Genomic DNA, 13880 nt, shown 5'->3' on the forward strand with positions numbered 1-13880 from the left:
CGTGTTTCATTTACCATTTCTGAAACATTTTATGGCAGTGATATTATTTCCAGTACTTGTGCTTGAATTCCCAATGGTGACTTTCATCAGATTGTGACAAAATGAATGGAGTGCAGCACAGTAATGAAACAGGCATTAAAGAGAGTCTGCCTGATTGCCTCACAGTAGATTGTTATTAACCTTGCCATTCATTAGGGAAGGAAAGCATATAGCACCTGGAAGCAAGGATAAGGGGGATAAAAAACAGGTGGTTTCAGAACAAAATAGGAAAAATCCGAAGATAGACACAAAAAACTAGAGTAACTCAGCGGGCCAGGGAGCATTTCGGGAGAAAAGAAAAGGTGACGTTTTTGCTCGAGACCCTTCTTCTGGATTTGTTCATCTGGGCCATTTCCCACACAGCTCAAATACTCAACAGATTTTAAATATTTTGCATAATCATCAGCAGCATTTAGAATACAAAATCACAGGGGAATAGATCGAGTAAATGCAGTCTTTTGCCCAGAGAAGGGGAATTGAGAACCAGAGAACCAGTTTTCAAGAGAGAGTTAGATTTAGGTCTTAGGGCTAAAGGAATCAAGGGATATGGGGAAAAAGCTGGTTTGAAGGGCATGGCTGGTTTGAAGGGCTGAATGGCCTACTTTTCTATGTTTCTATGTATCTATGACATAGATTTAAGATGAGGAGAGAAGGATTTAATGGGAACCTGAGGGGTAACATTTTTGCACAAAGGGAGGTGGATTCATGGAACAAGTTGCTGGAGGAGGTAGTTGAGGCTGGTACTATCGCAATGTTTCAGAAACATTTGGACAGGTACATGAATAGGATAGGTTTAGAGGGATATGGGCCAAACGCAGGTAGGTGGGACTAGTGGAGATGGGGCATGATGGTCCGAAGGGCTGTATGACTATGACTTTATTCCGGTTTATGTGTTATTAATGTGCAATCCAGTTATATATTTTATATGATTCATTTAGAGGGGGAAAACAGTATCCAGTAAGTTATGTGTAGGAAAGAACTGCAGTTGCTGGTTTAAATCGAAGGTAGGCACAATCTGGACTGCATTGCTTGAAATGGTGGTGGGTGGACAGAACTTTCAAAGAGCCAGCACAAACACAGTGGACTTTCAGTGTGACATCATTCCTTGATTCTATAAAAATAATAAAAGCATGAAATCTTTCCAGGATAATTAAAGCTTTGTGTGTTCTTGTCCTAGGACCTGCAAGAGGTTTTGGAAAAGTTGATCAGCTACTGTCATATCTGGAAAAACGATCGTGAAACAACTCTGAAGAAGTTTATGAAGGGAATCCCCTCAATCTCCGAACTTGAGTTCCAAATCAAGTTTTACCGCAATCTGCAGGTCCAAGTTCAAGCTGAACCCAGAGTCATTTATATGGGTCCTTTTGCACTGTATGCAGGTACATTTTCAGACCTTTCTTTACAAGGTTAAACTTGTATGACTTGTGGAAAGGTAAAATAACTTTAATAAATTAAAAATATTAGCTAAAATAATAATCGAGAACTCGTTAAACAATTGGTGTTGCTCTGTACATTTCATTTTTTTGTGCAGCTTGTATATATGTTCTTGTCTAATATAAATTTGCTCCTGGCAATGACACCCTAAATGTTTACTGAGCTGTTGACACAACCTTGTATTTTAGAAAATATTACCAATATTTTGTATTTTGTGGCTAATGATATATGACACAGAGACTCTTTGTCATAAGAATTCAGAGTAGCATGCCCAACTCAGTCTGTTTCATTAAGGGGGTGGCTAAAATATATATATTGTTGAACAGATGATATGAAGATAACCTTGATGGAAGAATGCAGAGCTTGGATGATTGGGTTTTCTCAAATCTGTAATGAAAAATATAGGACAAATCTGGAAAATATCTTGATCTTCATAGAAGAGACTTCAAGGAAATTAAATCGTCCATTCAATGACCTGGATGATATTAGAATAATTGTAAGTTCTTTGAAAGAGATACGAGAAAAACAGATTGAGATCGATTTACAAATTGGACCCATTGAGGTAGGAGTATTTCTGGATTTTATTACAATTTTTTTCAATGTTTATTACTTATGTTAGATAACAGCAATACTGAACTTTGCAATATCATCAAGTATTTTCATCACTGTGACAAAGTATCACAGTGGTAGAAAATGAATTGACCGGAGAGTGTTTTGTGAAAGGATTTTGGCAATTCGAACGTCTTTGGAGTGATGCTGGTGTTCCCACTGAATTGTTCAATGCTGTGGGGACTTTTCCACCTTATTGAGAAGTAATATGAATGGTTGGAAAGGGTGGGGATAAAAGAGTTGCAATTGTCCAATGTGTGGGGTTAAAACACTGCTACAGTTTACCCTACAATTAACAGATGCTTATATAGTAAGACTCTGGTTAACAATCTGGCATTCTTCAGACCTTGGTGGTGCTGGGATAATACATTTTCCAGACAATTGGATGTTACTCTGAAATATTGGAGTGTTGTGGTCATCACTTTCTTTATATGTTATACAGTACTATAGTATGTTTTCCTGTGGACTTCAAATGAACAAGAAATGCCCCTGGTAAGTTTAAAGGGAGCATAGAAACAGAACTCTTTAAGAAAGAACCGCAGATGCTGGAAAAATCGAAGGTAGACAAAAATGCTGGAGAAACTCAGTGGGTGAGGCAGCATCTATGGAGCGAAGAAATGGGCGATGTTTCGGGTCGAGACCCTTCTTCAGTGATGTGGGGGGGGGGGGGGTGGGGGGACGGAAAAAAGAGCGTCCCCCCCCCCACATTTTCCCGGCCCCCCCCCACATCAGTCTGAGGAAGGGTCTCGACCCGAAACGTCGACTATTCCTTTGCTCCATAGATGCTCCATATGAGCGGGTCATATCACAAATGACCCACCTCCCTGCCACATCAGCCACGTCCTGCCCCATCTGTCTTTTCTCGCCTCCAACCTTTCCTCCTCCCTCCACCCCCTATTTTCAGTCTGAAGAATGGTCCCGACCCAAAAGTCACAGATCATTTTTCTCCAGAGATGCTGCTTGACCCGCTGAGTTACACCAGCACTTTGTGTCTCTCTTTGAAAGAGCTTTGGTTGTTTGTGAGAATATCAGAAGAAAATTGAAACCACAGGAAAAATAAATGATATCTGCATTGAAAATTTAAAAAAATGTTCCTTTATTGGCTTTCTTTTTTTTTGCAGGAATTCTTTGCCATGCTGAATAAATATGAGATGCAAGTTGTTAAGGAAGATTCTGACAGAGTGGATACATTGCGATATACCTGGGAAAAGCTTCTCATGCATGGAACAGCAGTACAGAATCAGCTAATTTCTTTACAACCTTCATTCCGTGCTGAACTGATCATCAATATGAAAACTTTTTTAGAAGATTCTGATACTTTCTTCCAAGACTATGAAAAGGTACTGTATTAAGAATTTCTTCCAAATATATTTTAAATCATGAACAAATTTAATGTTTCAATCGAAGTGCACGGTGGAAGTTGAAACAGGATGTTCCATCGTTTCTTATAGCTACCAAGCTAATTTATTGGTTTATATGTGTTGCTTTTCTTCATTGTTGTTCAGTCAAGTCTGTTGTGTCTCCTTTTCATTAGGAAGGACCTATGCAGCTTGCATTGTCCCCTCAAGAAGCTAATGACCAGCTGGTTATTTATCAGGTAAAATGGCCATAGAGCTTGTATGAGCTTAACTACTTTCTTTGGATGTTCCAGCTTTATTGTATTGAAAAATGTATAAATATCACATTTTTTAACTTAAAGATGATTTTTGTGAGTGCAAGATTTATTATGTTAGGTCAAGTAAACACTGACTATTAATGGTTATTAAGGATGAGGCGTTCCACACCAGGGCATCTGAAATGTCCTCATTCTTTAGGGAACGGGGGTTCCCCCTGCTCCACCATAGATGAGGCTCACACCAGGGTCTCTTCCTTACCCCGCAACACTGCTCTCTCTCCCCATCCCCCCACTCGCAACAAGGGCAGAGTTCCCCTAGTCCTCACCTTTCACCCCACCAGCCGTCACATACAACAAGTAATCCTCCGTCAGTTTCGCCACCTCCAACGTGACCCCACCACTCGCCACATCTTCCCATCTCCCCCCATGTCTGCCTTCCGCACAGACCGCCCCCTCTGTAACTCCCTTGTCAATTCTTCCCTTCCCTCCCGTACCACCCCCTCCCCGGGCACTTTCCCTTGCAACCGCAAGAGATGCAACACTTGTCCCTTTACCTCCCCCCTCGACTCCATTCAAGGACCCAAGCAGTCGTTCCAGGTGCGACAGAGGTTTACCTGCATCTCCTCCAACCTCATCTATTGCATCCGCTGCTCTAGATGTCAGCAGATCTACATCGGTGAGACCAAGTGGAGGCTGGGCGATCGTTTCGCTGAACACCTCCGCTCGGTCCGCAATAACCAACCTGACCTCCCGGTGGCTCAGCACTTCAACTCCCCCTCCCACTCCGTATCCGACCTCTCTGTCCTGGGTCTCCTCCATGGCCAGAGTGAGCAACACCGGAAATTGGAAGAACAGCACCTCATATTCCGCTTGGGGAGTCTGCATCCTGGGGGCATGAACATTGAATTCTCTCAATTTTGTTAGCCCTTGCTGTCTCCTCCCCTTCCTCAGCCCTCGGGCTGTCTCCTCCCATCCCCCAGCCTTCGGGCTCCTCCTCCTCCTTTTTCCTTTCTTCACCCCACCCCCCATCAGTCTGAAGAAGGGTTTCGGCCCGAAACGTTGCCTATTTCCTTCGCTCCATAGATGCTGCTGCACCCGCTGAGTTTCTCCAGCATTTTTGTGTATCTACTGACTATTAATAATGAATCTCGGAACAAAAAACAATGTTTAATGAGTCGGCTAACTGCTATAGTGTCATAACAGTTACGAATACCATTGACTTTGCTAATATTTACCAATTTAGACACATTCAATGTAGAATGAGTCACAAGAGCACACCTGTGCACATTCACATCTACAAGTCCACCAGGCCCCTAAGTAAAGTGGGTTAATTAGTTAAGACTACTGAATAGATGTGAACCATGTTAGCTTATTTGGATAGTTGTATTATCATCAAACAGTTTAAATAAATCTGAATGTTTGTGATATGCTGAATAAATCTGTACACGGAGGTGGAGATGTTGCCAATAATATGCTTGTTAATACAATGAACAAAACTGCAAAGATCTAGTCTCACCAGGGACCATCCTGAAAACATTATGTGCCAGGAAATATATATTTCATGCACAAAATGTAATGAATTTTTAACTGAAAATATTTAATGACAATTTAAAAAGTATGTTTTTTCAAGTGGGAATATTGTATCAGGTTTTCATTTACAAAACTAAAAAGAAAGGTTGGTACCTTTGCATTGCACAAAATAATGTGGTTCCCACAGTCCTTACAATGTAAAGGAATGACCTGATATTTAGCTTGAGTTGACTCCTTTTTTCAAGGATATCTCTTTTTCCTCTTTTTAAAGCTAAAGGGTTATTTGAGGTAGTCTCTAGGGAGACATTTCCTTTAAAATTGTACTACTTGTATATAAGACGTAAAGGCATTGTAAGAAACTTTGTACATCACGAGTTAAGCTTCAAATATATTTTCTGAGATAAATTAAGATTATTTGCAAAACTACATCTCTGAACAGAGTGTTATAGTTTGGGGATTGTTCAGATGACTTAATTTGTACCGATTAAAATCTTCATAAGAATGTATCCTGTCAAACATTTTCAGAATCGTTTTGACAACCTTTATCGCAAATTTATCACTTGCACTGCTGGAGAGGAGCTCTTTGGGTTGTCAGTTACACAATGCCCCGAACTGCTGGAGGTAAAAAAGGAGCTGAACCTTTTACAGAAGCTTTATGGCCTTCACAATAATGTGATCAACACAGTGAACAGCTACTTTGAAGTTCTCTGGGCCGAGGTGAACATAGAGAAGATAAACAATGAGCTGCTGGATTTTCAGAACAGGTTAACTGTCTTCATTCTATGCAACTTTCTTCCGATGATACTCATGAATGTATTGAGAGCAGTAAAGTATTCGCAGAAAGAAGCAGGCAACCATTTTGAATTGTCTGCTAAATTTATCATAATGTATAGTTTTCCAGGATCAAACCTTATGCAGGTGTATCCGAAATTAGGCCAATCTGCCTTTTAAAACACCAAAGCTAAATATCAGAAAGACAAATGTTCTGATATACATAATGGTCTGATACACATAATATGGGGATACAAGTTCCTCATTGTAAATTCTATCTTTTCATATAATTTGAACACATTCTACTCTACATTCCAGTAACTTATCCTCATGTAATTAAATCCTTTTTTAATGAAGTATGAATATAGTTTTATTTCTGCAAATCTTTCAATAAATATGTTTTATTGATGCTGTTAATTATTAAATCTTTCATGGGAAGTTGATGGTTTTGTTCTTTGTCTCAAAGTGCCAGATATATATTTCAATGCATTCCATGACTATATGTGCAGATTTAATATTCCTGCAGGACATTTCTATGCAAGTAAACCTAATGACAAATCAAAATGAACTTGTTAGTGACACTAAGTAGAGAATGAATCCATCCTCTGGACTAATATAATCAATTTGATATTTTCAGAATTGGAGATAGGCTGTGTGTGAAAGCTAAATGTTTCTGAGAATTTGTTGATGCTGGGGAGAAGAATTGGTACCCATGCTGATATTGAAATATTTAATTCTGCCTTGGTGAGAATTTTACAATCCATCCAAGTTTATCCCTCGCAACAAAAAAATGGAAATGCTGGCAATGATGGCAGTAACTACTAGTCAGCTAGTGTTTGGCCCAAGGTCCGATAGAAACGATCCCCTCACTAATTATTTGTGTTCGTTGTTACAAAGTGAAAACCTTCCAAACTTCTACTGTATTTGCTTTGAGCCTAGCAAACAAGCTGTAAGGTCAGAAAATTCTGTCAAGAATTTATGGCTTACTCATGGTAAAGAACAAAAACGTTTCTGATGAGATTAAATCTGATGAGATTGCTAATGAAGTTCAGCAGCCTCTACTCTTTATAGTTATTTGCTGGTGAGTTTAACAGAAGTTTTGTGATTTGTGCTATTGATGAACTGTTGACAGTGAAACTTTTCATTACATAGACAGAGTCTTAGAATCATACAGCACAAAACAGGTCCATCAGCCCAACCCATCTGTGCCAACTAAGATGCTCTATCTAAGCTAGACTCATATGCCCATGTTTGGCCCATATCTTTCTAAACCTTTCCTATCCATGTGTCAAGCTAATTGTGATTAGCATTCAGTCCAGTGCTATTAATTTAAATGAGCTTGCTCTGGAGAAGAGATGGTATGCTTGATTTTATTGTATGTTGGTGCGTTTCGTAAAGGCACTGGTATGTGTCACTACACAAGTCAAATGGGAGGGCCAATACATATTACAACAAGTCAAAAGGGAGGACCAAGGCAAATTTGTTTATTGGCCATGATGGTTTATTATCAGTAACATAGGGTGTGTGTAGTGGCAGTAGACAACCTGAGAGTCACACGGGGAGTTGGAAAAACTTCAGCACAATCTGGGCACGTGGAATCAATCAGGAGGGCATGAAGTGATATAGAAATTAAACAAAACACGATTGCTCCTCCTAACCTCACAATTTGGTTCAAGAGGAAAGTTAAACCTCACCTTTGAATAGCATCTAGTAATCTATCAATCAAATACCTTCGGTTTGGCTGATTTAATGGATGTGAATATAGATTGCAAAACCAACATTTATTCTCCTCTCCTAATTTGCACTTGGGAAGATTAGTCACCCTCTTGAACCGCAGTGGTCTGTGCTGTGAAAGAGCTCTCAATGCCACTTGGAAGGAATTCTAGGATTCTGACTCTGGCTGAGGTTATTTTCAAATCAGAATGGTTGGCTGCCCTTGCAGTTCCAGATGGTTTAAATCACTGATTTGGAAAGGTTCTTTTTTTCCTGCCATGAATAAATTATACAAAGCTATTAAGCCTCCAATTTTCATATTAAAATATTTGATGCCAGTTTTGTTAATACTTTCAAAGTGGTAAAAATTAGGCAATAGCAGATTGGTTAATTTCATTGGAAAAGAGTAGTGGATATTATTTTTAAAGATCTTATATCTGATTTAAAGCATAATGTAAGTATCTGTTCATAGTAGCAATATATGAATACATGTGCAGACTATGCCCCATTGGAAGTGTAAGTTTTGTTTGAAGCGATGGGTATCTAATAATTGCTGATATGTTTCAGATGCCGCAAACTGCCTCGAGGTTTGAAGGAATGGCCAGCCTACCTTGATTTAAAGCAGACCATCGATGACTTCAATGAAAGTTGTCCCCTATTGGAGATGATGTCCAATAAGGCTTTGATGCCTCGTCATTGGCGGCGCATTGGCCACGTCATGAAACAAGACTTTGACGTTGACAGTGAAACGTTTAAATTGTCCAACATTATGGAAGCCCCACTTCTAAAGTACAAAGAAGAAATTGAGGTGTGTTCTGATTTGTAGAAAATTAAGAATTGAAGGGAATTTCTATCAATGGTTTATGTTAAAAGATGAAGAAGTCATTCCAGAAGTCAAATTTAAATTCCTCTCATGAAAATAACCAGAGAAGAAATGTTATAACACATCTGTTTCCTGCTGCGTTTTCCATATGCTGGAGAACTGTTTCAAATGATCAAATAATCTGCAATGACTTTAGAGTGAATTTAATAAAAGAACAATGCATGGATAGTCGGAAGAAATTGAAAATCAAAGCCATTTTCTGACTTCCATTCATTCAATAATTTATCTGATGATTCTTATGAATATATTTCTCTGTTATTGCTTGCACCTTTATAGAAGCCGTACAAAATAGTTCCATCTGCCAATTCCCTTTCCTTTTCAAAATCCTTAAGTGAGCTGCTATCTTCCAAACACATGTGCATCTTCACTTAGCTTCATGTCTGATAGGTTCTAATTAAAGTTTTGTGACTGACGTAGCTCTGAATCATTATTTATATGGCGATCTTCTGTGCACAATCCCTCCGTGCTTTTGTACAACCTTTCTGCAGTTTATGCCACAGGTTCCTCCAATAGTTTTGGTCAGTAGGGTTGCTTTTATTTTTTTTATGCCGCTTGTGTATTTAATCATAGCTGGACCACTCTCACCAATAGATTATTTTCTGGTCATCTATGTTGGTAACTCTGGAAACAACAAGAGATCTACACTTGGTCCCCTTGTCTTCTTCATGCATATATTGCTCCTTAGTTGCATCATTTGAACACCTCAGGTCTGGCTGCACATGGAATATGAGGCAGCAAATCAGGCTTCCTTTTTTACATCCTGTTACTATCGTAGTTCTTAAACATTATTAATAAGGGCCACCATCTATGCACAATCCCTCCACGCCTTTGCACAACTTTTCTGCAGTTTTTGCCACTGGTGACCAGAACACTCTCCTTCAATATTATTTGCCCTTATTAATAATGTTTCAGAGCTATATTAGTAACACTCCACCTCTGCCTCGACTTCCACCTCCACCTTCTACATGCAATGCAATACCAACGTAAACATATTTGAATTGAATATTGTAGGCTCACAGTAAGCTCATGGTTATCCTTCCAGACTCCATGTGTGTTTTAGGAGCTAATTCGCAGAGATGCCCAGCCTTGTGCAATTGCATGCAGTGTCTAGATGTCTCGGCTGGAACTTTTACTCAATTGTGGGGTTTGTGGATGGCAGAAGCCATTCTAGTGAAGCAAGAACCCACAGTGTGGTGTGGTCTACCACAGTGCCTGCCTGGGGTGCAGGCGTGAAGTTGGAACATGCTGGGACCTGCCATGGGTGTGTCTCCTAAAGTAACACATGCACTCAGGCTTGTCCATACTATCTTTCCCAGCCCAATTATTGCCATGTCTATACTGCACTTCCATCCCTGCCTTGGCTCAACTAATTCCCACTGGGCATCTAAACCACAGTTCGCAGTATTGACTGGCAGACTTAAACTTTGTTCATTTTCCTCCATTTGAACCTATCCCCAAGCTGACCTCTGCCTTGCTTCACCACCAACGATGAACCAAGGCTGTCCCCTACTCCAGATTTATAGTTGATAGGGGATCATTTCATATGATCCAAGAACTTGCTTATTTTCAAAGAAAGATATTGAATCTGTGCAATTCTGATTGATCACTAACCAGTTTCAGGTACAAGATGAATTGAGGAAACTTGTGAACTGAAAATTACTGTGTTTTGATATTAGGATATTTGCATCAGCGCTGTGAAAGAAAAAGATATTGAACAGAAGCTGAAGCTAGTCTTAGCAGAGTGGGATAATCGATACTTCACATTTGCCAACTTTAAATCACGTGGTGAGCTACTCCTCCGCGGTGACAACACATCTGAGATCATCTCACTTGCAGAAGATAGTTTAATGGTTCTTGGTTCCCTCCTGAACAACAGGTAAGATCTGTGTGCAGGCCCTGTACTTGAGTGGATTAGTAAAATGTCAAGAATAAAAGGAACTCAAACAAACAAAATTGATAGTGAAATTATTCATTTTGCTATATTTTTGTTTGGACCTTACTTAATCCCCCAGCCAAGAGTGTTTAACTTGATTATTATCTAACTACAGGCCATCTTATTTATTTATTTATTTATTTATTATTAAAACATCTATTTTGTGAGTCATACATATTGGAAAATAAATATTCAACATCGTGGGTTAATTTCATTGTATATTAGTCAACGGTTTCTCCATTATCTACTGTAGATTTGTGGAAATCAAAGAACTAATTCTTGCACGATTATTTAAACTGAGAAGCATTTATATTAATCACTTTCAAACTATTTTTTCATTGGAAAGACATATGAAGAAGCCTCAGGTATAAATGAGGACTCAGGAAACCAGAATTTGATAAAGGTCATGAATAGAAGGGCAATGGGAGAGATTGACATTTAGGATTCAGTTTAATACAAAACTTGTAACCCAATCTTTCGATTTTACAAGGTCAGGAAGATTGAGAAAGATGAGGATATTCACAGTTCCAGAATGGACTAAGTGGAAAATTTCAATATATTGAGGTTGGAGAGAGTTTAATTGATGAGCATGAACAAAATAACATGGATGTGCTGGCTGTAGAGAGGTGCAGGATCTGAAATAGTTCATGTTAACTACATGGGCATATTTTAAGATAGCCTTTTGAATTTCGACTATATAAACCAGTATTATAAATTAGCTTTGGACAATTTTATTAAATTGAACTTCAAGAGATCAATCTACTCAAACAATACAGTAAAATATCTGAATTTGTATTGTGCGCCATAAAAAAAAGGAATGGTTGGAAAATCTGAAGTAAGAATGAATGAAGAGCAGTGTGGTTTAGCTAGGATAAGTTTTCAGTTTGAAAACAAGTTATTAGATTCTGATCATTGTATTTTTGTAAATGACTTATGCTTGCTAAATTAGTTTAGCAGTTCAAAAAGATATATTAAGCTTTCCTTTGGGCATCTGTATTAGTTAAAAAATTATTCATTTAGTGACCAAGGAGCTGAGCAAGTTTATCTCGTCTGATATTCATATTTAAATGTCAAGTTCATGCAGCTGCAGTTGATAACTTTATTTTTGCTACAATGGTCTAGAAAACCTTGCTGTTAACTTACTGGACAGGCATCGAGTGGCCTGAAATTTTGGATGCAGGAACACAATCATGTTCTTTTGTGGTAATGAGGGAATTTAAATTCAATTGATTAAGTAAATTTGGAGTGAAATGTTGGTGGCAGTAATCATTTCACATTAGACGACCAACCACTTAACCACTCTCTGAAATGGCCATTTTAAATTTCCACTCAGCCCAGGGGACAATTAGACCATAAGAAATAGGAACAGAGGGAGATTATTTGTCTCCTTGAGCCCAAATTCCACGTCATCGATATTCTTTGAGTGATTTGTTCAGAATATTTGTTCAGAAATCCCTCTTGGGATTTTATTGAACTAAATTTCCACTCTATATCCTGAATGGTGGGAAACTGGGAATAAAGTATTACCACAGACAAAGTAATTTTCTGCCCTGAGCCGCCTCCATTGTCAGAGTGGAAAATTGGAGGAACTGCACCTCATATTTCACTTGGGCAGCTTACACCCCATCGGTATGAACATTGACTTCTCTAACTTCAAGTCGCCCTTGCCTTCCCTCTCTCCCCTTCCTAGTTCTCCCACCATTATTTTCTCCGACTACATTTTATCTCTGTACCTCCCACTCCCCTGACATCAGTCTGAAGAAGGGTATCGACACGAAACATCACCCATTCCTTCTCTCCAGAGATGCTGCCTGTACCCGCTGAGTTACTCCAGCATTTGGTGTCTACCCTTAATTTAGTTAATATGTGTATTTTGTTTCCTTAGGTACAATGCTCCATTTAAAGCACTTATTCAAAAGTGGGTGCACAACCTATCCTCCACAATAGATATAATTGAGAGCTGGTTGACTGTACAAAACCTATGGGTGTATCTGGAAGCAGTGTTTGTGGGTGGAGATATTGCCAAGCAGCTACCAAAGGTTAGCATTAATTTATCTGAAATGATGACTATATAGTGTTACAAGACTCTTGGATTAAGGGGGGGAATTCCTAACATTTATTTTATTCCTGACAGTAAGCAGCCTCACCAAAGCAAGCAAAGGAACTGCATTATGGTAATGCTATGCCAGCATCATCATACTTAGTTCCATCAAGTGTGTTTGAGCCTCTGCGATTCTCATTCGCCTACACTGAACTGTTATGACCAGGAAAGTGGTAGGAGAGTAAATTAGAAGCAGGGTCTGGTATTTCCTGGATATCCTGGGCAATATCAGCACCAGAGGAGAATGGTTCACACTTGAAATGTTGCTTCAAGGTGATGCTTGATAGCAGTGATGCACCTTAGGCAATGGTACCTTACTCATCCAAAGTTCATCAGTCTTCAGGGAAACTGACTTGTAATTATATCACAGATAGACACAAAGTGCTGGAATAACTCAGCAGACCAGGCAGCATCTCTGAAGAAAAAGGATGGGTGACGATTCTTCAGAATCAAATGTAATGATATCACATGACATCTGTTCATTAGAATGAGACATTCACACTGATGAGGAACTTAAGGGCCTGTCCCACTTTCACGACCTAATTCACGACCTCTGCCGAGTTTGCCCTTGACTCGTATGTCTCATTCTAATGAGAGATAAGTTTTTTTGCCTTCCATCACAGCGAGGAGGAGATGCGCTGTGATGGATGTCTGTGTAAATTGTGTTGTGTCTTGGGTCTTTTTTTCTTGTGTGTATGACTGTAGAACCAACATTTCATTTGAGCCTCTATGAGGTTCAAGTGACAAATAAATTGTATTGTATTGTATTGTACTCGCAGCATGGTCATCACGAGGTCGTAGGAGGTCGTAGGAGGTTGTGGGTATTTCGTAGGTAGGTCGTGATGCTAGTCGTAGGTACTCGTGGCATCAAGTAGGTCGGGGCGTTTTTCTAGCCTGATGAAAAATATCCATGAGTAAAAAAGGTCGTGAATTAGGTCGTGAATGTGTGACAGGCCCTTAAGTGAAATATCTCAATATTAAAAATCTGTTTATTGCTTCACATAGGAATCAGGAAAACATAACTGCAGATCATGCAAAAAAATAATAATTCTGATATAAACCTTAACTAGATGGGCAGGATGTTCTGTGCATTAGGAGTTCATTTCCGTTTGGTAGCAAGAGTATTTTGGAAAAAAAATCTTTACCAACCTGTTTTCCTGTCTCCAAAGTTATGTAATCTATTGAGCGATGAGTTATATAATCCAGGCGATCATATATATTTTTTCTGAGATTTTAAATCCATTTTCTTCCT

At 39.1% G+C, this 13880-nt stretch overlaps 1 protein-coding gene across 1 annotated transcript in view; it reads left to right on the top strand.

Annotated features, from left to right (window-relative positions):
• The window catches only part of LOC116982917 (dynein heavy chain 5, axonemal-like), a 110983-nt gene that overhangs the window by 16414 nt on the left and 80689 nt on the right, over window positions 1-13880 (top strand). The window contains exons 10-17 of the mRNA XM_033036471.1: window positions 1217-1418; window positions 1800-2035; window positions 3204-3422; window positions 3617-3679; window positions 5753-5991; window positions 8279-8519; window positions 10271-10470; window positions 12413-12566. Of these exons, the coding sequence (XP_032892362.1) occupies window positions 1217-1418; window positions 1800-2035; window positions 3204-3422; window positions 3617-3679; window positions 5753-5991; window positions 8279-8519; window positions 10271-10470; window positions 12413-12566 (1554 nt within the window). The remainder of the gene's footprint in view (window positions 1-1216; window positions 1419-1799; window positions 2036-3203; window positions 3423-3616; window positions 3680-5752; window positions 5992-8278; window positions 8520-10270; window positions 10471-12412; window positions 12567-13880) is intronic.

The sequence above is a fragment of the Amblyraja radiata genome, chromosome 17 (genome assembly GCF_010909765.2).
Source record: "Amblyraja radiata isolate CabotCenter1 chromosome 17, sAmbRad1.1.pri, whole genome shotgun sequence".
Classification (NCBI taxonomy): Eukaryota; Metazoa; Chordata; class Chondrichthyes; order Rajiformes; family Rajidae; genus Amblyraja; species Amblyraja radiata.